Source organism: Micropterus salmoides, unplaced genomic scaffold (genome assembly GCF_014851395.1).
Source record: "Micropterus salmoides isolate LMB-PRFRI ecotype aquatic unplaced genomic scaffold, ASM1485139v1 Ms_hic_scaffold_4, whole genome shotgun sequence".
NCBI classification, from domain to species: Eukaryota; Metazoa; Chordata; class Actinopteri; order Centrarchiformes; family Centrarchidae; genus Micropterus; species Micropterus salmoides.
This window is the reverse complement of record NW_024043372.1, coordinates 18266875-18292195: the sequence shown is the minus strand read 5'-3', so window position 1 is coordinate 18292195 and position 25321 is coordinate 18266875. Positions and strand designations below refer to the sequence as shown.

The following is a 25321-nucleotide window of genomic DNA, read 5'->3' as shown; positions in this document are numbered from 1 at the left end:
CACACTACAAACTATTTTCTTTTTTGGAGTAATTATCAACAGTTGCATAACAAATGGATACTAGGCTAATAATGACAAGGATAAAAGAGGCAAGACCTGACGGGGGTGAACCAATGATATTTGCAGGGATACTTAGGGAATGATTAGCTTTATTTGCGTGTCTGTTTGGTTTCAAGAACATAGGCCTACCTGTTGTAGGGAGAGAGAGAGCGAGAGAGAGAAAGAGCGAGAGAGAGAGGTGAAATATTTGTAAAAGAAGACGCTTTCCATAAGATAGAATTTGCTATTGTCTGGATTTTACATGATTGATGCTTGACTTAATCCAGTGCTCTTTGCGCCTTCCCAGGAGGGTGCGGCGGTCTCTTTGTGCTTTTCTGTCCCATGTGAAGCAAACCAAAGCGGGAGAGTGAGGGTCATAGCTATTCGGCAGGGTACCAGATCCTTCCCACCGGCACATCTGCATGTGAAATCGCCATTTCACCCCTCCACACTCCCTAATTGTTGCTAAAATTATTTGTGAAATTGCCTTCCACCAGGAGTGTTTTCCACGGCAATTGTCACACAATTTTAGATGCACGGTGGGCCCACAGAGTTGACACATGCACCTCTTCTTTTCGGCCATATGTGCTCTTTTTATTCGAGTTTGATAGTAGCGCATTATTTTTTTTAACAATTACCTTTAAGCAAGTACTCGAGGGCAAGTCAACCTGTTGTCATCAATAATGGGTCAATCCTAATGTAATTACCACAAAAGCTATAGGAGCGATTTAGATGTTCATGCTGCGCACATTTACTTAATTGAAAGGTTAACAAGGCAAAAGCATCTTATAGTCTAACCTTTGCCAAGCAGGGATTCTTTTGCGCAGCATTTGTCCATTAAGACACCACTTCATCATTTCCTGACTCAGTTATTTAGGGTCGTGATTTTTATACACGAAGCTCTGCGTGTGCACCGATACATCTATGATATTTATTTAGGCTACATAGACTTCCGAAGTTTTATCGAGAACAGGTTGGTTTTGTTCAGTTAGTTCTAATATTTTTCCAAATATCATTTTTTTATATCGGAATTGAATCCTTTACCTGCAGACGATATGAATAATAAACTATTTTATCAACTTCAAATTATGTTTTTTTTTAAACGAAATTAGTTCCGTTTTATTTACCAGCTCTGGTAGGCTGTTGTAATAGATGCAGTGTATATTTTTCAATTTATTGAGTTTCTCCCGATCATTCAAAGAAAGAAAATTATAATTTTAAAAGCATTGATATTGCACATGAACAGCTGAATGTCATGGAAGCAGACACGTTTTGAGAAGGAATTAGGATAACATTTAGATATAATAACATTTTGAACTGGTTTTTGGTGTATGGAGTCTGTATGAGGGAGGTAGCAGTGAATTAAAAGTGGAATGTGTCGCTCTGATTGGTCGGTCGGCTTGTGGCTAAACCCACTCTCTTTCATCCATAAAAGAAAGGCCAGAGAGCCTATGGGAGCGCTCGGGTGTCTCCTCCTACGACATACACGAAAGTTGGCCACTTAAACTACTTCCAACCAGCCAGCAGACATTATACTGAATCCAAACTACACCAAGGGAAAAGAATAACAGAACAATTTTTCCATCCCAGATACGCAACTTAAAGTGCAGCTGCTATATTTTGCACATTTGTATCTCGCTCGTAGCCGCCGTTATTTTTTTTATTTATTTTTTTTTATTTTGGCACGTTAATCGCAGCAGAGGAGAGCATCGCTTTTTATTTTCCCCGGTGGAAGAAGGGCTTGTCCAATTTCTCTGCCTGGGATTGGGATTTGACAGCACGATTGAGCGTCTTTTTTTGAGCATTTCGAAGACATCCCGTTTTTGACTTGGACTTTGTGTGAGTAGCAGGTTCGAGTCCGTTTTGTTGTTTGTCTGAGTAGCTACAGGATGGCTACTTTACCAGGAACAGTGCCTCGGATGATGCGCCCTGCGCCAGGCCAGAACTACCCGCGAACCGGCTTCCCCCTGGAAGGTAAGAAAAACGACAACATGTGTTTGATGTTTGAACGTGTGCTGTGACAAAACTCCTCAGTGCTCCACTCTGTCAGCTTGTAGCGTGAAAGTCACACAGAGCACAGTTTGTTAGCGGCGACATGCTGGGAAATATAAAGGTGGGTGAACAAATACGACCTCCAGTCAGTGATGATTAAAGTTACAGCCTGAATCAAAAGTGAATTATAGTTGCAGAAAAGCACGAGTTGGCGCTTTGAAAATCAACCCACAGTTGTGTTTTGATTCAGCCTAATATCTTGTTATTGTCTGTTATGCATATGTTCAGCCTGTATTTATTTGTAACTGATTTCCGTTTATTTGAGTTTAGACATATCTTATCTCAGTAATTCTTGCTTATTATACAGAATCTACCTGATTTCTTTCTGTTCATTTTAATTTTCTGATTTATGTAGGCCTATTTGCTTTAAGTTTTGATGCTTTGACTGTCAAATAATAGATAAATTATATTACTAACACTAGGCCTAAAAAGATTTCTATTTTGAATAATTATTTGTGCAATAATTGAGGCCGAGCTAACAGAAGGCCTAATTTACCTTCATAACTTCGTAACATAAATAGGCAGGTGCTTTTTTGGTACATTTATGGAACATTTCTTACTCGTCTAACTTCCATTGTTACACATAGGCTATACGCACACATATACACACCAACACACAAAAGCAATCTAATTGGTAATTTTAAACTTCGATGTCCACACTCAAGTCGTCTGAACATATGGGCGGGGAAAAAGGATCACTTTGTATTTGCATGCATTTATGGAAACAGTTTTCCCATTACACCCAGTTCGTGCTCAAGTGCCCTGGACTGAAATGTACAAAAAACACGTAGCTCGCAAGTTACTCGAGCTCCTGGATATGTTCAAGTGGCCTGCTGCTGGAAATGGCAATAATACACAAAGCAGAGAGATGACTCAAAGGATCACATCAATATTTGTACAGCATGACTAGGAATAATCAAGGTGGGAAGTGTCACCCTCTTTAGTGTCTCTTGAATGTGAAATTGGATCGTGAAGTGGCCTCGGATACATCCTGTCAGCCAGACTGACGCTGGATGAATTTGGCACGACGTTATCTTGAAAATGTATAATATATACAATAATAATGTGCGTAAACTGCGTCCTCTTTAAAGTCAGCAACATAGTAAACATGCCACTATTTGATTATAACACATTAACTTCATACATAGCCAACCATAACAGTGAACATTTAAAGCTTTAGAGGACCGGATGTGTTGTTGTTTTCTCTTGTTTTTGAGACTTTTATTGTTTATTGTGGCACAGTATCCACCCCTCTGGGCCAGGGTAGGGTGAACCAGCTTGGCGGTGTGTTCATCAACGGGAGGCCACTGCCAAATCACATCCGACACAAGATAGTGGAGATGGCCCACCACGGCATCCGACCCTGCGTAATCTCGCGACAACTGCGAGTTTCTCACGGTTGTGTCTCCAAGATCCTCTGCCGATACCAGGAGACCGGCTCGATCCGTCCGGGGGCCATAGGAGGCAGCAAGCCCAGGGTGAGTGGGATCCATGAACCGGTGTGTGGGTCACTGTAGCGCGAGGATGGGCGTCACGAGGTTCATGACACCTGAGTGAGCTCAAAACTGAGGTTGTGTTATCATAGTAGCCTGATGGAGTGCAACGATCAAGACATAGCATGATGTTAGACCTCCTCTGTTTGAAAGTATTTTGGTGTTAGAAATAATAATAAAAATGAATAACAACAATAATAATGATGATGTCTAACTAGTAAGTGTCTCCTACATTTTTAATTACATTTAGCCTACATTACAACCCACTTGCAAGGTCATAACAAACTTTACATCTGATATTTTGTTCCTCCTAAATATTTCAATAAATAGACTTTTTTTTACATAACCGACCAAATAAAAATGTATGAAAACATTTACCCTAAAAAATTAAATTTAAAATAAAAACACTGAGAAGTCAATTCATATAATTTCTCTGTGGTTCTCATTAGCAATTTATTATACAGTAATATGAATATTTAATATTAAATAATGGGCATATTTGATATTTTTTCATTACAGTAGCTTATTTTTGTAGCCTCTATGGGCACATATCGTTTTTCATTTATGTTAAATATTTAGTTTATGCTGTAGTGCCGCTCACTGGCCTATAATATTTCCATTAACTCTAAATCTAAATAATTAATAGTTTTGTCTTTTGTTTTCAATTCATACGTTGTAGCCTATGTTTTATAGCATCACCTTTCTTGTTCATCTTTAACATTCCTCTCAATTAAAACTGTCTAAAATTTCTTCTTTCCCCTGCTTTTGTCTTTTTTTCCTGCCTTTTCACCACTTTCAAACTTAAAGCAGGTGGCAACTCCTGACGTGGAGAAGCGGATCGAGGAGTACAAGAGAGAAAACCCGGGTATGTTCAGCTGGGAGATCCGGGATAAGCTGCTGAAGGACGGGGTGTGCGACAGAAGCACAGTTCCTTCAGGTGAGGCTTCATCTGGTAAGCTGCACTTTTTTTTCTTTATTACGAGCGAACACTGCAGCAACACTTCTGAACATCACTTTGAGTCCAACATGTTTTAAGCCCCAGTTACTGATAATAAAATGTTTCAGTGTAGCAGGAAGCACACCTGCAGCTGTTTGATGGAGAAAAAAATCACCTTTTTTGGGGGAAAATATGCATTTAGTGCTCAATAGTTCATTTTTATTTCGCATTTATAATTTATATTTATATATAATATAATTTTGCTCAATATAGATTTTTTAAAAACATTTTCTCAACGAAGCTGCTTCATGTAAAACTTTTCATGTGCTATTTTTTGTATGGTATCCTTCTAAAAAATGTATGATAGGATTACTATGGTTCTTTTATGGGTTTTAGGGCTAATCACCCATTTACCTTTTTGTTGCCATTAGTGAGCTCCATCAGCCGCGTTTTGAGGGCCCGATTTGGCAAAAAAGATGACGAGGATGACTGTGATAAGAAGGATGAAGATGGAGAAAAGAAAACAAAGCATAGCATCGATGGCATCCTCGGTGATAAATGTAAGTTAACAGCAGAAAGTATATGGCCCTTTTGTATATGTCTGAAATAACTAATTATTATTATTACTATTATTATTATGTAGAGTAAATGACAGCCTTGTAAGCAGGAAGCAATTGTTTTAAATAGACTTCCTACTTTACATCCTCTTGGGAAATTGTCCCACATCCGAGCTGCAGCTAAACGCAGAGAATTTATTCCTGCTTTTAACTCCGAGCCAGCAGTTGTTCATTCACTCAATTATTTATGAGAGCCTTGGCAGAAGGTATTTAACTGCAGAAAATTAATTTGTGTAGCGAATTCCTCCTCATTCATTCACTTCATTTAACGACCTCTAAACGACAGCTGACAGTTGACCCGTTTCACAATCGATGTCAGTTCACTGACATTTACCACTTGTCAGTTAAAGTGGAAATCAATGCTCATATCATTATTTGCTCTATTAGTAATGCTGCGAGGAGGTTAAAATAAGGCTTTGATGCAGGTATTCGCTGTCAACGCTTGTCAATAGTGTCTCACAATCTTATAATAACATTAAAATGTATTGGCATCTCCATTTGGTATATAATAATTTTGTAGCATTTATTCTTCGTATTTAAAATGATATATTATATATTGTAATAAAATATCAACACACGGGGGACATTAGAAGCAATAATACTTTTAAGCAGAAAATGTGACAGTATTTTTATTTAATAATAATTTGTCTAATGGAGTTGTTTGGCATTTTACAAGACAGACTTGTGATTTTATTGTCATATTTTGTTGCCACATTATGTTAAGTGCTGCACTGTTTTTCTTGCCCTTGGAGTGAAAAGACGCACAGCTACCAAACGATATAAAGGTTGGCCCCTTTTGATGATCAAACATGAGTGAATGGGGTTTAGATAAGAGTTCACAAAAGCCTCCCTTTTTACCCAAAAAAGACACTGCCAATTTTTTTTCAAACTTGAAGATGAACTTCACTAGCAAAACCTCCCCTCCATTGACGCTTTTCTAAAGTGAAGAGTCCGAGGTACAAAAGCAAATCCTGGAAAGCAGGGCAGCGCAAAGGAGAGTATAGGCCCGTCCATTCTCATTCAAAAATCGTGTAAACGAGAGAGAAAAGTTTGGACAAAGGGCAAAGAGAGACATAAAAGGAGATGAATTATTCAGTACGCCCCGCTGGTAGATAGTTTTGTAATTTTATATAATGGCCCGTTGGAGAAGAATCAGTTGATAGCGTGAAAACGGTCTCTTTTTTCTGTCACACCACGCATTAATGTTAGGAGAAAAATGTCACAATTTTGTTGCAAATATCTCCAGTGTCCATGTAGATGGTCTGTTAACCCTGCTGGCTATAAATAACTAACCAACTATAACGTTTTTTTGGGGAGTCTGCTCGTTACGCACAGCTCAGCCGCGTAAAACTGACTATACGTTTTCTGAGTAATGTGATAGTTTGACTTGTAAAGCGTTAACGACATTATCGTCACATTATTATTGACTTTCTACTGTTGGTTCAAAAATATCCACATAATGTCCCTGCTTTTATTTTTTTTTTTCTTTGCGCTGCTTGTGTTTAAAATTGGGACTCAATTACGTTGCTATAAAAAGAGACGCATCCTCTGCGTAATGCAGTTTAGACTACCGGCATCCGGATGGCATCTAATAATGTTAATACTTATTAGAGTAAGCACTGGAAACGATGGTTGCTGAATAGGTGGCTGTGTTCGTGCCGGGTGTAATAGCTCGCAGGCATGGTAAGAAATGTATTTATCCCCAATCAGCCCCTCACTCTCCGAGTTTGAAGCACAGCCCTTATGTGGAGAGGGGTTTTAAAGCAGATTAAATAGAGCCTTTTATTTCTTTTCACTTTCATCTCAGAGCGGAGCTCACAGTGGCTCGCCCAGGGCACAAAATTCATGAGATTTTTTTTCGTTTACTTATCCAGATTTTAAGACTTTATTTATTTATCTATTTGTTTATTAGGCCTGTGTATTTGATTTTCTCAGAGGTTACATCACGGATTTATCCCAGCGCTAATCTAGCTTTATTAAACGTGTATTTAAACTGCTAACCATATTACAATATTGTGCATTTTATTTTGTTACGTGGATTTAATTCTCAGGGGGATGTAGCGGAAGCTAAACCAACCAAAACTCAGTGGATGCACCGAAAATAGTTCCACCTTTTCACGCTGCTGTATTGGACCCTTTCTAGTCTCATAATTGTTAATCGTTTGTTGATCACCGAGCAGAGATGTTGGTCCACCCTCCGTTTTGTTTCTGCAGAAATAAGATTCCCGTCCACTGCGCGCACTTTAATGGTCATGTACGGCTGTAAAATTCTGTGCCAAAGATTAATTACGCGCAGGAAACGAGGGGAAAGTTTGCGCTTCATCTGTGCAGACTTGGGCATCCTTTTGTTTTGCGCCACACCGCTCAGAAAGAGAAGGTGAATCAGCTGTCCGACGTCCATTTGCCACACCAATGCAACCACCCTGTCCGTCAGATGAGGTGGAGACAGGCGATGGACACTTCAGCAAATCGCAGGATTACCTGAAGCCGTCAAACTAATTAAACAGATGCCAGGTGGGATTATTTCCGCGCGTCAGGGAGGGAAAGTGACAGAGCAGCGGAGAGGTGAGAGGAAGTCAGACAAACCAAATATCCTGTTTAGGAGAGGCTTCTTCTAATTCGCTAAAAATGTAATGCAAAGAATATGACGCGTATCTTGTGACCTACACTTTCTTTCAAACATATTTGGAGGAAATAATTGTCTCAAGATTGTTCCTTTTTCAAGTCTGTTTCAGTATGGTCTAAATGACCTGTAATGGTTTGTTCTTTCACGTCACACATTAACCAATTGCGAAAACATTAGTTGTTGTTTTTTTCAGGTTTATCCTCCACTGTTTTCCTACAGAAATAAAGAAAAACACAATGAATAATCTCTGCTATTATTAACGATAAACTCGGGTAGTGATGAGAAGTGTGAAAAGCTGCCCCCTCAATGCTTTTCCACGTCACAAACGCACAATGCGCGCGCGCACTCACCAACACACACACTTTCGTGCAGCACCCCCGGTCTCTAAGTGTATGGTAATATAATGTAGCTATATTTCGGGTCTAAAGCCGTGCTGAATGAGAAGGACAGGGGAATGAAGCGAGAGACCACTTCAAACAAATCCATCTGGAACAGTGTGTGAGAGAGATTCAGTGAAAGTATGGGGAAGTTATTTAGCTATTAATAACGTTTTTTCCTCAGGCATTGAGAGTGACTCCATCTGCACTTTCTCGCAGCTATTTGGCTGGGTGGAAATTGAGGGAGACCCAAATGTTGGGCAGAGATAACATACCCATCATAGCCCAGACCCTGCGCTGTGCTTCACTGCATTAAACTCGGATTAACCTCCCCTGTCCCCGCAGCCACTCAAGCCACATTTCACTGGAATTTACATCGGTAGGCCTACATTTCTTATAGAGGGGGCAGGAACAGAAAGACAGACATTATTGTTGTTGTTGTTGTTATTATTATTATTATTATTATTATTATTATTATTATTATTATTGCAATATAGGGCTGTGTGTATGTTAATACAAATAATTGTAAGGTGGCAAAATATGGGGCTTATTGAATATGAAATTTACACGAAATTTAAATTTTCATTAACTAAACAATTTTTGCTTAAACCTAACAATTAAAACCTAACATATATATATATATATATATATATATATATGTGTGTGTGTGTGGGTGGGTGTGTTTGTGTGTGTATCTATGTATAGGAGAGATGTGACTTATTTAGTAGTTTTCAAGACTTCTGATCTCTGAATTTAAAGGACATTTTTCTTGTTTTTTGATTATGTTTAGTTGGCACAGGTGATAGCTACCTACCTGTCATCTTTCTCTTATGATTAATATAATAAGCAGTGGCAGGATGACATGTTTCTCAGACTCATGAGTGTCTTGCAGCCTTTAATACCTGCTCAGTAATGCTAGTTAGTCAGTAGGCCTAAGTTGATGTAAGGAGTTTTAAATTTAGCTTCAGTGGTGGGCTAAAATCCTAGTTTTTGTTGACACTCTTACCTCTGGACACAAGCTAAATTATAGACCTCTCTTTTTTTTCCTCTCCATCCATTAATTTATTTAAGGCTACTACAACACTGACCAGGCTTAAGATGAAAATTATGTGTGTAAGCATTTCCACCAGATAGAAAAGGTTAAATTTTTTATTCAGCTTTTTTAAAATTTAAAAATTTGTTGTTAATGACATTTGCGATATTTTATGGCAAAGAGCTACTACCAGTGTAACAAATTAGCCCATTGGTTCCAGCAAGGTAACATGAGCAAACCTTGCCACATAATAACATGAAACCCATTGCTTATGTGTAATGAGTAATGCATCAATTTTAAGGAGTGTAGTTTAAGCTTGTAGGCCTACCATACTGGAGAGACGTTTCAGTGTCAGGAGCTTTAAGTGTCGGCAGCATTAGGCGGGGAAAAAAAATGGAGTAGGCTTAAATTCATTCCGTGCTGGCATTTGACTTTGATCACATCAGAAATATTCATGGAAGCACAAACACTGGCTCTACCACCATTATCCAGGCTGACAGTGATACCTCTCAAGGCTGTCTATTAATTAAAGTGGCGCTTACCATGTGGGACGACTCCCTATCTGGGCACAAAAATGGTTTTTCCATCTCTTGTGGGGCTCTTGAAAAGGGGCAATCTTTCCTCCCCAGCTTCTTGTGGGAAATTTAAAAGTGTACAGAGGAAGACATGGGGATTTCTAGCTCATTTATAAAGACGAGTTTATAATCCTTTCCTGCTTAATAACTTAAAAGGATTCAATTTCTCCCCTCATTTATGGGGTTATGATCACACATTGTTAGGCGCAGATAGTAGCATTTCAAGGTTAACATTTCCTGCTCGGAAATATCAGAATATAAGCTGTAAACCCATAGGTGTCCTTTGTTTAGCCTGCAATTTCCCCCACAAATGCTGATAGGCCCATTTTAGATGTTGTTGCTATTAATGTGATAACAACGATGAAGCAGAGGAAGACCAAGTTGATAAGATGCCTCTACACCACAGAGCATTTTTAAATGATATGATATTTAATTATAGCATATAATTTCACCATCGAGAATTAAATTCTGTAGGCTTACAGAGACTCTGAGGATTGAATGTCTGGTTGGGGGTCTCAAACCATACGAGACAAATTAAAGAGGAAGCGTTGCCCTCCAGGTATCCTGTCACAACAGTAGGTTGCTTCAGCACGTCTCTCATTTCTGTCTGTGTTTTATTCTGCCAATTTTCACTATGGGGCTCTGGAATCCTGCACTGTGCCTGCAGGGCAGTAGTCCAAAATAAATAGAAAATCTCACTTTTTCATCTTTTTTTTTCTTTCTTTGCTTAAATTTGACTCCCTTCCCCTCTCTTTCACACACATACAGACACACACAGACACAAAGCCTTCTGATGTGCATCACACATTCATGTCAACAGGTGAGGGTATTAGTGACAAAACGTTGTACTTTTAGGTCACAGAATTATGTCTGACTTATACTTTTGTTTTATTTCCCACATGATTTCCTATTGGTGTAATACATATCAAAATATATAGGTATCGTTAAAAGCTAATGTGGCTTAACAATGTCAGTATATTCAGATTTTTAATGTTTGTAGAGGTAAATTAATTCCTTGTTATATAAGGTAATTTTAAGGGTTTTTTTGGTGTTGACAGTTAAATTCTGGAAATTTTTTTTATTTATGAACCTGTTATTTTAGTACATAGTGTACGTACACACCATCCAGTCTTATACTATGTAAATTTTTCAATTTATGCTGATTTTTGCCATTATTGTTATTATCATTATTATTAGCCTATATTAGTGTTACCAGCCAACTGACATCGCCTCAAACATTTACATTTCCACTTCAGGCTTTTAATGTATTCTCCCAAATTGCTACCGCTTTGTGAGCAGTGATGTTTAATTGGCTGGAAGAAGATGAATGAGGCTGACAGGAATCAGCTGTCCAGAGATTCCCCTGTGAGTCTGACTCGGAAATCATAACCTGACCAGCTTTTCCTCCTCTGAAACCAGCTCGTTGAACTTGTCACATCTAATTAGGGTGTTAAAACACACCGAGTGCATTGGTGGGAAACAGTAGGTGGTTGGTCCGGGGCAGCCAATAAGGCCTTTTTGGGTCAGATGGTGGGGGTGGGGTGGGGTGGGGGGGGCATGGTTGGATGGTAAAGTTGTTGAATCGGACCGCTGCGGGCTTTTATTTTCTAAGCAGGCTTTTTTTCCGCTATTACTTCAATTATGGCCATCCAGTGGGCTAAACAGGCCAGCCTGCATGGACTGGATAGCCTTGTTTTAATTAGGTATGAAATTAATTACAGCAGACATCTAGTAAAGACTTTTAAGTTTGGCTATTTTTTTTCCACAGAGTTTAAAGGTATAACAGTGGATTAATGGCTTACAGCCAAAATTACATTTTATTGCATCCCGTCATCTCTGTGCTGCCTGTCTAACAGGTGTCAGGCAATCTTTGAATTTATAGAATAGAAAAGAAAACTAATATCTTCACATTTGTGTTTTTTTTTCTAGAAATTCAAACATGAGCATTTGAAATTTAAATCCACACAACTGTATCTACAACTTTTGTAAAGTATTTGTTATTTTTGCTGCAATAAGGACTCCAATGCTTTATAAATACTCTTTATATAAATTTATATGCATATGCACTTTAATTTTATAAACAACTTTTGAACTTGTTGTGCTGCTTGAGTTAGCCTTCTGTGCAAATGTGAAAATACAATCGTCTTCGATTCCCATTTTAAGAGGCCGCATTCTCTTTTTATTGAATACTTTTTTTTTCTTGTATGGCTACAAAAAAGCTCTGTGATGTCTGACAGCCTACTCTCAGCATTGTTAGGTGAACAGCCACTAGAAAAGGACGAGAGAAAGAAGAGGGAGGAGAAAAGGCCCTTCTGTTATTTTCTGTCTTGAGACTTGCTGCATAGGCTATTCAGGCAAGTTGATGAACTCCTCCAAAAAGTTTATTAAGGGGCTGAAAACAATACGAACTAAAGCCTTTGGGTGCCTGGGCAGACAGTTTATAAACTAGCTGCTATTGTGCCTCAAAGGCAGATGCATGAATACTTTTGAATAGGGGCCTTCAAACTGACACGATCAGGCTGGACAGCAGTAGTTTTAAAGGGAGAGAGGGTGCTTCTGCTGCAGCTCAGATCTCTGCCTTTTTTTGCATTAATGTACATCTGCAAAGGAAGGGGGAGGAGGAGCTGGCCACTGTCTGTCATGGCCACGCTGGTTTTCCCTTGGGCTTTGTACTATATATGTGCTTAAAAAACTTAAAAGAAGAAAAAGATATATATGTCTGGGTAAACAAGCCTTTTCTTAGACTTTTCTCTGAAGAAATTATAGTTTATGGAAATGCAGTATGCGATATCTAAATGTTTATTTATTCTCGAAGAACAGAAGTCGTTTTATATGCGTCGCATATGGTGAAAATCATGCCCAGAAAATCTGTCCTGTGAAGCATCATAAAAGCAGATACCTCGCATCCCAGTTTCTCCTAAATTGTGTGGAAATTGCACAAGCTGTTATGTGAAGACCAAGAGCCGAGTGTGACAATTGGTCTTTCCTGTTAATGCTGAATTTCAAACAAAAAAAAGCTTTCAAATGTTCTCCTGATCATTTATGCGCCCCAAAAGGAGACAGAAAGCAAGGGAGAAAACTGTTGTGTGCTTTGGCAACGTGGATTCACTGTTGATATATTTTTTGAATGGGGCACACTGGTTTACGCGCACTCAAGAAGATACATTATTCCCCTCCTTTTCAGTAAACAATAGACTGTCACTCTTTATCCCTCTTCCCTCCTCTGTCCCTCCCTCTCCAGCGTTTTCTTTCAGTCCTCTCAGTCTCTGGCTCTGTGCCTCACAACATCAGAGGGAGTCCAGTGATTTGTGACCCCAGCAACCCACACTTAATCTCGCTAAAGAGGGGGAGCATCCAGTTTGCAGCTTGGCGGGCCCCAAATAGGCCAAGCCTGCTCTGGCAGGTGTCAACATTAGCAAACAATTGGTCCCCAGTCCCATGCCCCGTACCCCAGTGCAACACTGAACCTAAACTATTTGAGGCGCACTGAAAGGAGCCACATAATAGGGAATGTGGAGGGGGAGGAGAGGAGGGGGAGGACAAGGGAGAGATTACACTCTGAGACAGCTATTAGCAGGGATGAGGCTTTTCTAAACAAACAAACAAAAAAAAGAAGACGATCAATACTGTGTTAGTTTACCAAGTGGAGTCATCATTGTGGCTTTAGGGTATTTATTTTCTGCTCCATTGTTTTTCTCGACTTCTCAAACGTTTGTGGGCCGTATTGGCAATCCAATTAGTTTGGAGGGGGGTCCCCAGGAGGTCTATTTCTTCTTTCGGCAGTTGTGTCTTAGTCGTGGGTTTCGCTTGCGGTGGGCAGTTCATTCATAGATTTGGTGTTGTAATGAATCCTGATCGGTAAGTATTACCTTCAGTAGTGGACCGGGCTGTCCAGAGGAAAAACAGCACTCAGGGATGACAGAGCTCTGCTTAGCCCTGTGGGATTGCGCCCCTCTACTGCATTAGACAGGAGTATCTTAGCAAAGAGAGGAGAGGAAATGGGAAGAGAATGAGTTGACATGTGGACTGCTGCTGCTCTCAAGTGGATATGTGTCTTGACAAGTGGGCCAATGTTTTTTAAAAGCCATTTATTTATCTCTCACTGCTGATTCCTGGCCATGCCACGAGGAGAGACAAGTGTTCTCAGCAGGGGAGATTAGTTTCAAAGGTTTTAATGGAAAAACCTACACTTACCGGACAGAAATCTCATTTAATTGCTTTGAGATGTCCTCTTGGCATCTTTTCTCCGGGCCTCCAGATAAAAGAAAAAACAGATAGATTCAGGTAACATCCGCTAAAACAAACCTCCTGGTGCAGTTGTTCAGAGCATTAAAGAAGTTGCCATCATTTTGCCACAATAAACAAGTGTAATTAACTGACCTCATGACTTCTACAGACGATGTTGCCTGTTGTCAGAAAGCACCAATAACAATGTCAACGAGCAATAAAATGATTCTGAGCATTCATGGCATTAAGGACAAGGAGAACAAGCCCCAAACATAGACTGAACAGACTGTGTGTTTCTAGTAAAATCTAATTTTCAGTCTTTTTGTTTTTGTCTCGACTAGGTGAATTGCCAAAGGGAAAAGTTTATTTCAGTAATTTCAGCTGTAAACAGTATTCAATTGACCATGTAATTCCACAAATCATAGCCATTTTGCCTAATAAGTTATCTACCAAACAACATAAATGTTGTTGCTGACAGATAATGTCAAATAATGACAAAAGCCAGTTCATTTGTGAAAGGTCCACCACTAACTTACATTTTTTTATGCCTTATCAGTCAGGAGACAAGTATTGGCATGCATTTACCTCTTCGATTTCTGCCAAATCTTCCAGCAGAGAAGTCAGTGCCATCTTGTACTTGTGGCTCAGTTGAACAAAACACTATCTTTTTTTCTGTGATGAATTTGATAGTGTTCTTTTTAAACCCTGTGAAAGCTTTTACAAACTGCTTTTGCAGGTATTCCACAAATTATACAATATACAGGCTAACATGAAACATGGTTTTGCATTTGTTCCCATTTAAATAATATTAATTATGATGATTATAATTGATTCAGGAAAAATGGTTTGAATTTTATCTTGTCATTACAACAATCTGTTTTGGCTGAATGTCATCTTTTTATATTTAAATATTATGTTGAAGTCCACCCCAAAGATTGTTCTCCGCAGCTTGCAGAATATAGAATAAACAATATAGTGCAATTGAATTTATTGCCTGTCTGTAATCTTAGAGAAATTTGAAGATGGAGAGAGTAATAACAACTGGGACTTTTGTCTTGGTAATTAAACCATTTTTATCCTGCCAAACAATAAAGCTGAAGGATCACAAAAATTAGTATACAGTGCATCAGGACATTATAATGTCCATGTTAAATTGCGCAATGGATGAGCAGGTCAGAGCCACATAATTTATTGAAAGAAATGTAGTTTCCTCCAATTTGCCTTGCCACCTAAGGTTGTCAAACTCTGACAGCTGGCACAGATCGGGACAGTGTGTTGCATTATGACCGTCCACTGGTTACCATGGAGCTGCATTAGAAAAGACAAAAAGCATTTCTGGCTAATTTTATTACAATACAGGAATAGCCCACATAATGTGCAACAGTAATTACGTTTAGCACAGTGTGCCCGTGCTCTCCCTCAGTGATGAATGAGAAACATTGACCATGGTCTGCTAGTTTAAAAATCGCCATTAGCCTATGCTACTTAGGGCCAGAACATTTCACATTTTATGCTCTTGATCTGCTTCACCACTGAAATATTCATTTGTTTTAATTGTGCATGTTTTTTCACAACCACAAAGACAATAAACATGTTCCCTAAGTGTTGCAAATCAGAAATGTGTTTTTTTCCCACCAAGTTAAAATGTCTAAGTGGTTGTCCAAACAGTGGGGTGGAGCTCCTGTCCTTGCCGACAAAATAACAACTTCTAATGTTGTCCCCTATTTTCAACTAATGGGCTTATTTCTGCATCGCCAGTCATTCTCTCCTTGGGGAATATGTAGTCTCAGTATAAAAAGCTTTGCTACTGTACCACATTACAACCCCTCAATATGAAAGGATCTCGGAAATTAATGCCAACAACTGTAATGCTTCACTGTGCCCAGAAAAAAAAGTCTTTACAGGAAATATTCATTAAATTATTGAATATAAAGGGTTGTTTATTTGCAATCCACTGAATGTCAGTGCACTATTATATATAATATAATAGTGGAGTATAATAGTACTTTTGAAACATTACGAAGTCTTTTTTGGAGGTCTCAACAAACAAACAATTGTTTTTTATTTAATTACAGAGACAACTCAATGTCAGGATGTACAGGAATAAAATTATAAGAACATATAAATTAAAAGGCCATTATAACTCAAAACAGTCAAGTAAATGTAGTGTTTTCTGTAAAAAAACAAAACAAAAAACAACAACTTTTTTGACATCAATCCTGAGTTTTTAATAAAGTTTCTATCATACTTCACAACTCGTCTTTCCTTCCTAGTGCCCTTTATATCGCACAAACTTTGCCACAATATTTACTGCCCAGCTTTGTCCAGAAAATTAGGAAACTTCCCTTGGGCACATAAAAATGTCCGCTGTGCATTCCTATACTGTGCCCAGTAATCTCTCTTTGGCTTTGTTGAGAAAATGATTTGTTCCTCCAGGAGACCTCGGCTCATAGCCCTGAGACGTTACTGTTTGATTTCCTGCGTAGGTTTTTAGAGCTTTTTGCTGGGGGACCGAGGCTCTGGCTCCAGTGCCATTTGGCTGAGACCCCCATGGGCTCCCTTCTACTTTCTTGTGCTCTCTGTTAATTTCATTACTTTCGCTGTGACCTCAATTAGCAAAGACTCGAGCTCAGGCGGTGACTTTCTGCTCGACAGAAGAGAAAACCCAGTGCAAAGCTCAGTGTTAGTGGGGAAGCGAGAGGTGGCGATGGTCGTCCTAACAAGGTTCACATTTTGTATCCTCTGAAGTCTTTATAGGTCCATGTGGCTCTGTTGGACCTTTTCTAATCTGTGTTTTTTTCTTCTAAAAAAAAGAAGGACATTTAATTTAGCAAAAATTCATATATGCTCATTAAATGTAGGATTTTGCGTTGTAATTGCACCGTAACAAGTGCAATTCCCCTAATATCCACACCAAAAGAAGTATGTCAAAACCATAATTTAGATATTAAAACAAAACAAGCCTAGACAGTACTCTGGAGAACAACAGTATAAAAGTATTTCTTAGAGTTAAAAACAAACAATCATGTTGTCGATAATATGCTAGTTTTAGTCAGTAGTAAAGAAAAAGAATCCCACCCTTCAAGCCCTTCACGCTTTCACACTCAGGCGGCGCAGAGGCATGGGGAGTCAATATGTCAGCGTTTATGGATGCCCTGCGGAGCTGCACAGGGCTGTCAGGCCCCTATTCATGCTCTAATGGCCCCCTGAGGAGCTCGTCTCTCCCGGCTGAAAAGGCCGGGAGGCCCAGTGGACGCCCTGTTGTTGAAGGTGAGCGTGCGCTCTCATGGACGCGCCGCGCCTTCATCCATATGACAAGAGCCATAAAAGAGCATCGCTCTCGCTGCTTCTCCCTCTCTGTCTCCTCTGCTTTCTCTCCAACCCCCCCCCCCCCTTCCCCCACTTTCTCCCCACCTCAAACAGAGAAAGGGGGCTAATTGTTTGTTGTGAGAGCCAAAGATTATAGAGCCTCCCATCTTTCTTCCTCCCTTTCCTTTTTCTCCTCATTTTCAAGCCCCCTACTCCTTTTCTAAAGAATGTGATTCTGTCCGAGAGACAAGGGAAGAAAAGTATTGGAATTTCCCTGAGGAATGTTGATGTAAAGCGGTTGTGTAAGCAGAAGATAGGCATCTTTTTCTATTTTCATCAGGTAGTTGTTTAGCCTTTTTTAACAACTACTTAAAAGGTAAACCCAAAACATGTGTAATGCTGCAAAAGTTGTCTGCACATTTTAGAGCTCCCATTCACTACTACCTTTCTCACTTATCCAGTCTTACCACTTGAAAAAGATTTTGGGACATTTGCCCTTGACCCTCAGCCACCTGCTATAAACTGGTAATTGACATGATAGGCATGAGACAAAGCTGAATCCAATGACATCTGTCCATAAAGGTGAGCTGAGAATGATTTTATTTTAGATAGGCGGCGGAGTTTTAATATCCTTATGTATAGTTACACATCTCATCCAGATTCAATTTCAGCTAAATGTCAAATTACGGCCCAGAGAAGGTCACTGAAAACCAGAGGAAATTGATGTTTGACATGTTACCAAACCAAGTAAACAGTTAACTTGATTTTGCCACATATGCAGTCATTTTAAAAATTGTTTGGTATGTTTATCTTAATATTTAAATCTAGTATATATAAATAAAAGAGAATTTGTCTTTAAACCACTCTGGTTATCTCTGTCGTCTATCTTGTATTCACATAAGGTTCCTATCTCAGATACATCCTTCAGTAAATGCCTTGAATAACATGCTTCCTTTAACTTGGCAACCCCTTTGGGATGAACAGGCAAGTGCATTAAACAGAGATGCTGCACCATTCTCAGAGAAATGCAAATTGGGAAGTTGTTAGTTATTTGATGTTGCTGCACGATTCCCCCCCAACCCCCCGCCCCCGAAACATCCCTCCACTCCAGTGTTGGTGGTTGAATCATATGCAGTCCTGGGGACAGGCAGGGCTGTTTATATGCAGGCCTGGAGCCGCAAAGACAGCACAGAGACAGATGCATGTCAGAGATAGCAGATCCCATCTCAGGCAGATGCCTCTTATCACAGGCCTGTTTGCATAATTAGGCCTTTTGATATTCACCCCCTCTGACTGACAAAAAGTATAATTGCAGTATCAACTACGACAAAAGGTAGGCACAAAATAAACAAGTCAACATAAATAGGGAGAAAAGATGCGGTGTTATTTTTGTCCTGTGGGAAAAAAAGAGGGAGGAAAAAACACCATTTTAAACTAAATCTGCTGTCAGTCACAGTCAACTGGTGTGACTCGGTGCTCAGAGGCTGGTCCTGTGAATGCCTGCAAAACACAGAGCGTGAGGCCTGATTGTAATTATGCTGGAACTAATATGCTTTTCAAAATGAGCCATTATGAGCTAATGCTGCACTGCCAAAGCCCTGTCTGTTTTTGTCCCTCTGTCTTGAATAGTTTGCAAAGGTATGGCTGATATTGAGGCCATGGGTTATGATATCAGAGACAGGCTGACTAGGATGAGCGCTACTTAACTTCAGGCTAATACTCCTCACAGGTGAGTTAGTGATGAGGGATAAAAACACCTGACACCCACACCACTGCAAAGGAATGTTCCCGAACATAGTTATGATATATATATTTTATTTTCACAAAGAAAGAGTAATTTCTTTTTATTTCACTGTTTACTTTTGCCCAAAAAAAAGTCACTATTGCTGCCGTGTTTAATTTTATTATTTTGTTTTCATGGTGGATTTTGCAGTTTTTAACTTCTGTTATTGGTACACCTCTGGGTCAATGTACAGATATTTAAAAGATTTGATCTTAAAGATAGATTAACCCCGCTTAAGGCCATCATTGCTGTTTTTTCATTCAGAACTGCCTTCAAATATGAGATGCTCGTATTTAACCAACATTTTTCAACAACCTGGTTGACATGAAGTTTATTGCCGTTGTTATGTATCATAAATCTGTAACCTTACAGATCACCCGGTTAATTGCCAGTATTGAGTGGACAGCTGTCTGTTTAATCAGCATTACCTCAGCGTCTCGGGGGTAAAGGTGGAGGACTGGAGGAGTCCGAGAGGTTGGAGGGAGAAGAAGAGAAGGAGGGCCGGAGGAGTGTTGGGAGGGGGGGTTCAATATAAGGATGGGAGGGGTTTTGAGGAAACAGGGTGATGATGAGAATCCCATCTGCCTGCAGTCTGAGTCTGTCTGCAGGGTCAGCAGAGGACCATCAGGGGAGAGAGCAGGCTTTAAACCTCATTGTGACCTCCTTAAAACTATTAACTTGCAGCACAAGCCCTCCAAGAGCAAGAACTCTGTTTTATTTAAAAGGTCTGGTCAGAATTAAAGTATCATTAAAGCAAAGTCACACCAGGGGGAAAGAATTTGGTGGTTCTCCACATCGTTAGGGATTATTTTTGGTGTGGAATTAAACACATTCATTAAAACAGGGTTAACCAATCACTGTAAATGTACTAATTGTTAGAGGTTACCCACTGTGCAACCATAGTTCAGTAGGGTTAGTTTAGTTGAAACCATAGTTCAGTAAGAGCAGAGTTTTCCAGCACGAACCAAACTACAACATACTGAAAACAGTCAGTACAGAGGAGCTGCTCATGACTGGAAAACATTTGAAACTTATTATGAATGAAGTTATTCCTGTTAGCACAAAACAATAAAGTAGGTTAAAAACTTATTTAGCTTGCTGTACCAACTACAAAACAATATACTAGAATGATTAGTACATAGTTTATACTGTATACAATTACTACATAATATGGATTTGGGACAACTATTATCTTTGTTGGCAGAGATGAACCAATTGCAACTTCTAAGTCGTAATTACAACAGGGGAAACTAATATTTTTCAGAAATCTCCAATATATTGGGGCTAAATAATACATAAGTGCCTGAATACCAAACAAAAATTGACATCTCACTTAAACTCATATTAAATAAATATAGGGTTATGTTGTCAATGCACAGAATTTTTTACCCTCACATAACCAACTCTGTAATCATACAACTGTCATGAGTTGTCTGATGACATTAATGCAAGTTAACATGGGAAACTTCCCCATCTCTATCATATGACATGAACAACACATTAACATCAGCATTTGCCCTCCCAAAGGGTCACATTTTGTATTTGTTATCAATTATATGTAAAACAGTTATAATGTAGGTGAGTGACTGATCTCCTTCATTTAAATCTTTAAACAATTTCCTGTATTGAACCCTCTATTTCATAAGTCGTGACATTCATTACAATTTAGGTTAAGGCAGCTTTGACTCAGAGAATACGCACTGCTATTCTTAATCCTAATCAAGCACTTACCCTGACAAAGCAATGTGTAAACCTGATTAATTCCTATTTATAATGGGCACAGTTTTAAATCAATATCGGGGGAAAAACCTCAGAGGGCCCCTGGAGGAGAGTGCACTGCAGTAATCATGCCCACTGGATGGCACATAATTAGATTCTAATTGGACGATAAGTAATGAGACAAGGCATGAGTGGTTTATCAATATCCCATGGACCTGTGAATGGAATTACGGCAGTGGTATTATTCACAGGTCTAATCAGAATGTACCTTTTAGTGCCGAGCAGACCATTAAGGAATTGACTTCGATAGCCCTGCAGGGATTTTGTTCGCTGAGACTATGATTGTTTACAATGGAACACATGTGAGAGGAAAAGAGACACAACATTTTGATTTTAAAAGTGCTTTTATCTAGAAAACAGACTAAAAGTTGTTAATTTTTTATCTTCATACCTGCTTTTGGGTACTATGGATTCAGGCCAGTTTCTAAGTCACCTGCTCTTTGGACTTGTAAAACTACTATATGTTAACAAGAAATCAGTCTGACATCAATATGGTGAGCAGCCATGTGTTAATTTACTTTCTACACGCCAAATGTAGTCGGCATATAGATGAGGTTTATGTCCAACCCCAATCTCAGTTGGCCCCATGCAGCGTGTGCCATTTTCCATTTTCCCTTACTCATTACAGGCTGGGCTGTTGACCTTGTGCTTCTGGTTCATGTACAAGAGCAGATGTGTTGGCTCTGCAGGGCTTAATGAAGAGCAGCAGTACAAGCTATTGTCTGCTGAGGTTTATCACTCATTAGCCTGATAGCATGCTAAATGTGACACAGATTGCCACATCGGTTTACTTGCAAAATAAAGTCTGTGAAAGAACCACAAACAAAGGGGAGGAAAAGAAAAATAATTTGAGGAAGACTTTAGTTTCTTTCTCACAGCCCCTTGAGTATATGTCTACCCTGGCCTCCATGTCTCCCTGTAGGACACAGGGGTGACTTTGGAAAGTGATCTTGCAGACTGCTGGGCTGGTCTCAAGTGTCGTCATGGCAAGTTACCGGGCAAATGGATATACGCATCCTCATGAAAACCAACAAAGGGATATGTGGTGTATGTACATATTCAACTTTGTATGTTCAAGGGTGTTCTGCGGCGGAGTGAGCCTGTGCTTCAAGAATCAATCTTTATTAAAAAGGATAAGACTGAAGAATTGATTTAATGAATGCGGCCTCATGTCCTGTGGCCACATGTAATCCACAGAGAATCATTGAGCATGAGCTCAGGGGGACAAAAAATGTTCGTAGAAGACTCATAGAGTGGCCTGTAATGATAGTCTCCATATAATCCCATAATTCCTTGTTTAATTAAACTCTGGAGCTGGCCTTGAGACTCCGCCAGCTCTGTTGCTCTTTTGTTCTCACAGTTGTTATTTGGAGGCTACATTTGAGTATTCTCTTGTCCACTTATGTTGAAAGATTTGTCTGGAGTGAGCTATAAACAGAGATCGCGGCTGTAATACAATGAATTAGACGGTAGGAACTCACTCAGGCGCGACGTTCAGGTGAGCATTATAGTTTTCATTTGAGCTGAATAGTGAAGGGCCACTGTCAGAAGCAGAAATCTCTTCATACACCCTCTTCTACAATATCTCCCTTTATTTTTCCTCTCCCACACTTTCTGGACTGAGCATGATGCAATCCAACTAGGCCTGGAGCAATACTGGCACATCACGCCGCCTTGTCAATGTCTCAATGAGGAAATTATGAAAATATGAATTTTATGACATGAAATGAAAAGGGCCATGTAGTTTGAATAGACATGCAGAGGAGGTGAAAATGATGCAATTTTCTAAATTCAGTTATAATGGTAATGTGCAATGGTAATGCGTATTTGCTGTCAAAAATTTCCCTGTCGGCCTGGATTGTACAGCTTTGTGCTGTATCTATATTCCTCGAGCAAAAATTCAGCTTAGTTGAATGCCTAAAAAGTAATGTAAAATATGTTCTAATTCATTTAATGACAGCAGATGGAAACACATGGGACTGAATGGTTTTGGTGTGATATTGTGTTCTATTTTATACACTTTGGCTGTGCTGTGTATGAGCAGTGTGCCCTGGGCCAATGAGAGAGAAAAGCAGGGTGAGGAGCAGCAAGGTGGCCTGTGCAGATTAACCCCTCTACCCACCAACACCCCCACTCCCCCTCAGCCCTTTGCCTTCACAGCCTCTGGGGCCCCTCACAGAGGCGGGATTGTGTATCAGGGCCTCTTCTATATTAAATAAATATCCACAGATTAAGATAATATTCTCCCAGTTGTATGTTAAGAGAGGAGAGGCTGTGATTTGAATCCTCTGTGTTGCCAGTCCCGCTCTCTTGAGCAACAAAAGAGGCTCCAAAATGCAGATAATGCTGTTAGTGCATCATCTTGATCAGTTTCAGCTCACATTTGATGGTATTTTCCACAAACATCCCTCTGTTCCTTCACACCAAAGGCTCCTTAACTTGCTTTCATTCCATGATCACACAGATGGCCCTCTGTCTTTTTCTTTTCACCTCAGGTAACCGCACGGATGATGGTTCAGATGTAGATTCGGAGCCTGACTTGCCCCTAAAGAGGAAGCAGAGACGCAGTCGCACCACCTTCACCGCTGAGCAGCTGGAGGAGCTGGAGAAGGCTTTTGAAAGGACACATTACCCAGACATCTACACCAGAGAGGAGCTGGCTCAGAGGACAAAACTCACAGAGGCGAGAGTACAGGTTAGACATACCAGTGACAGTACCTGTGAGATCAAGCATTGTGCTGTAGTATGCCGTCATGTCGGTTCACCCAAATTATTCAAACATATACATGGTGCTACTTAGGAAGTTTTAAACATGTGTAAATCAACTTAAGCCATGTTAACTGTAAAAACTCCACCTGCCAACATCAACGTGCTGAAGTAGCTCAGTGCTGAGAATCATTAGACTCCCACTGTGTTTCACCTTGTGCAGGCCTCACAGGGATCTGTGCTGCCTGAACAGCAAATACCGTTATTCACTACACACACACAAAAAACCCCCGTCACACTTGACTGCGCTCACTCTTGAAGCCTCTCCCTCTGAAGCCCTAATAATATTGCCCTTATTTTACCTCCAGCAATTATTTACTCATCTGTCAGAAGGATGTCACCTTTTTTACCGTACATGCGCTGTGCATGTAAAGGAGTTTGCTACTTACCATTGCCTTCATGTTTGAGCTGTTTGACAGAGACGCTCCCCATCCTCAAACCCAAGAACATGTCTGACAGCCTGTGTGCCCCGTGCTTCTATGTTAGATTGAAGGAAGATATGTACACTAGAGTTATAGCAGCAGCTGTTCTTCCAAAGACGGAGAGAGGGAGAAAAAAAGAGGAGAGGAGAGAAAGGGAATGCATTCCTGATGGATTTCTCATTTCGGCCTTTGGCCAGGATCTCATCCCATCACTTTCATGCTCACCGCTGCTTGTAAAACCCTCCACATATCACACAGGGTTCCTCATCCTCTCTAGGGACCCTATGCCCCGACAACAACATTAATCAATCAGCCGCTAGTAAAAAAAAAAAAAGGAGGTCTGGGGCACCCCTCTCTTCTTACCACAGTCGTTCACACTCCCTCTGAACCCCCCAAACTCCTCACCGCATGCTAACTGTTCATCACACTACAAACAGTTGGGGTAACTAATTCCACACATGTCTTTGTCCATCTTGAAACCCCCCCCAACACGCAAAGATGTCCTGTATGTCTGAATGTTGAATGCCTCACTCAAAGGAGGAGAAATTTATCTCATGGCTATTATAAAGCTATAGATGAAGAGTTTTTTTCAGAGTATAAAAGGTAAATGTGGACAAGAGGTGGAATAACTGAAAGTTTCACCAACAACTTTTCTTGAAAATCTACTCTATAACATTTTGATAATAAATATCTATAAAGTAAGTTCAATTTTGCATTTTGCAGATTGAGTTCAAACAATCCTAATATGATTTAATATAGCCACATAATTGTGCAAACCATATTTTTTGCTTAATTTTTAAAGCTCATAGTAAATGTACAATCTGGACAAATGCATCAGTCTAGTGCAATTCAAAGTCATCGTGGAGTACAGTAACATGTCAGGTTTGAGAAGAAAATCCATTATTTTAATAGAACCTGTTTATTTTTGGATTCTGATTAAAAAAATTTAAATATGAAAGCGAGAGTAGAAAGAAACGGAGTGCCTGCCTTGTCTTTGCTGTTAGATAATAAACCTAAATGATGTCATGTGAAAACCTGAGGAATTTGAGTCATGGCTATAATTTGTTAATGCTGTTTTCCTCGTAATCTAATTCTGAAATGCTTTTAAAGTCTCAAAAGGTCAAGTAAAACTTAATTTTCTGAGAAGGTTATGAAGAAAGGGGCTCTTCTAGCCAAAATAAATAGTGCCTAAAGTTGCGTTGTAGTTTAGTGAGCGTGTAAAGATATATTTTCTATAGCCATAACTTCTTTCTGAGTGTGATAGGTTTGTCATAGCATTTCCTAGA

General features: G+C 39.6%; 1 protein-coding gene across 2 annotated transcripts in view; it reads left to right on the top strand.

The window, feature by feature from the left end:
* Positions 1 to 1529: 1529 nt before the first annotated feature.
* pax7a (paired box 7a) overlaps positions 1530 to 25321 on the top strand; it is a 45648-nt gene continuing 21856 nt past the window's right edge. The window contains exons 1-5 of one of the 2 annotated variants that reach the window (XM_038697803.1): positions 1530 to 2013; positions 3334 to 3569; positions 4392 to 4521; positions 4953 to 5081; positions 23343 to 23542. In XM_038697803.1, coding sequence (XP_038553731.1) covers positions 1929 to 2013; positions 3334 to 3569; positions 4392 to 4521; positions 4953 to 5081; positions 23343 to 23542 — 780 coding nt within the window. In that variant the 5' untranslated portion in view covers positions 1530 to 1928. Of the gene's footprint in view, positions 2014 to 3333; positions 3570 to 4391; positions 4537 to 4952; positions 5082 to 23342; positions 23543 to 25321 lie in introns of both variants that reach the window. The other variant, XM_038697802.1, reaches the window with a different exon arrangement.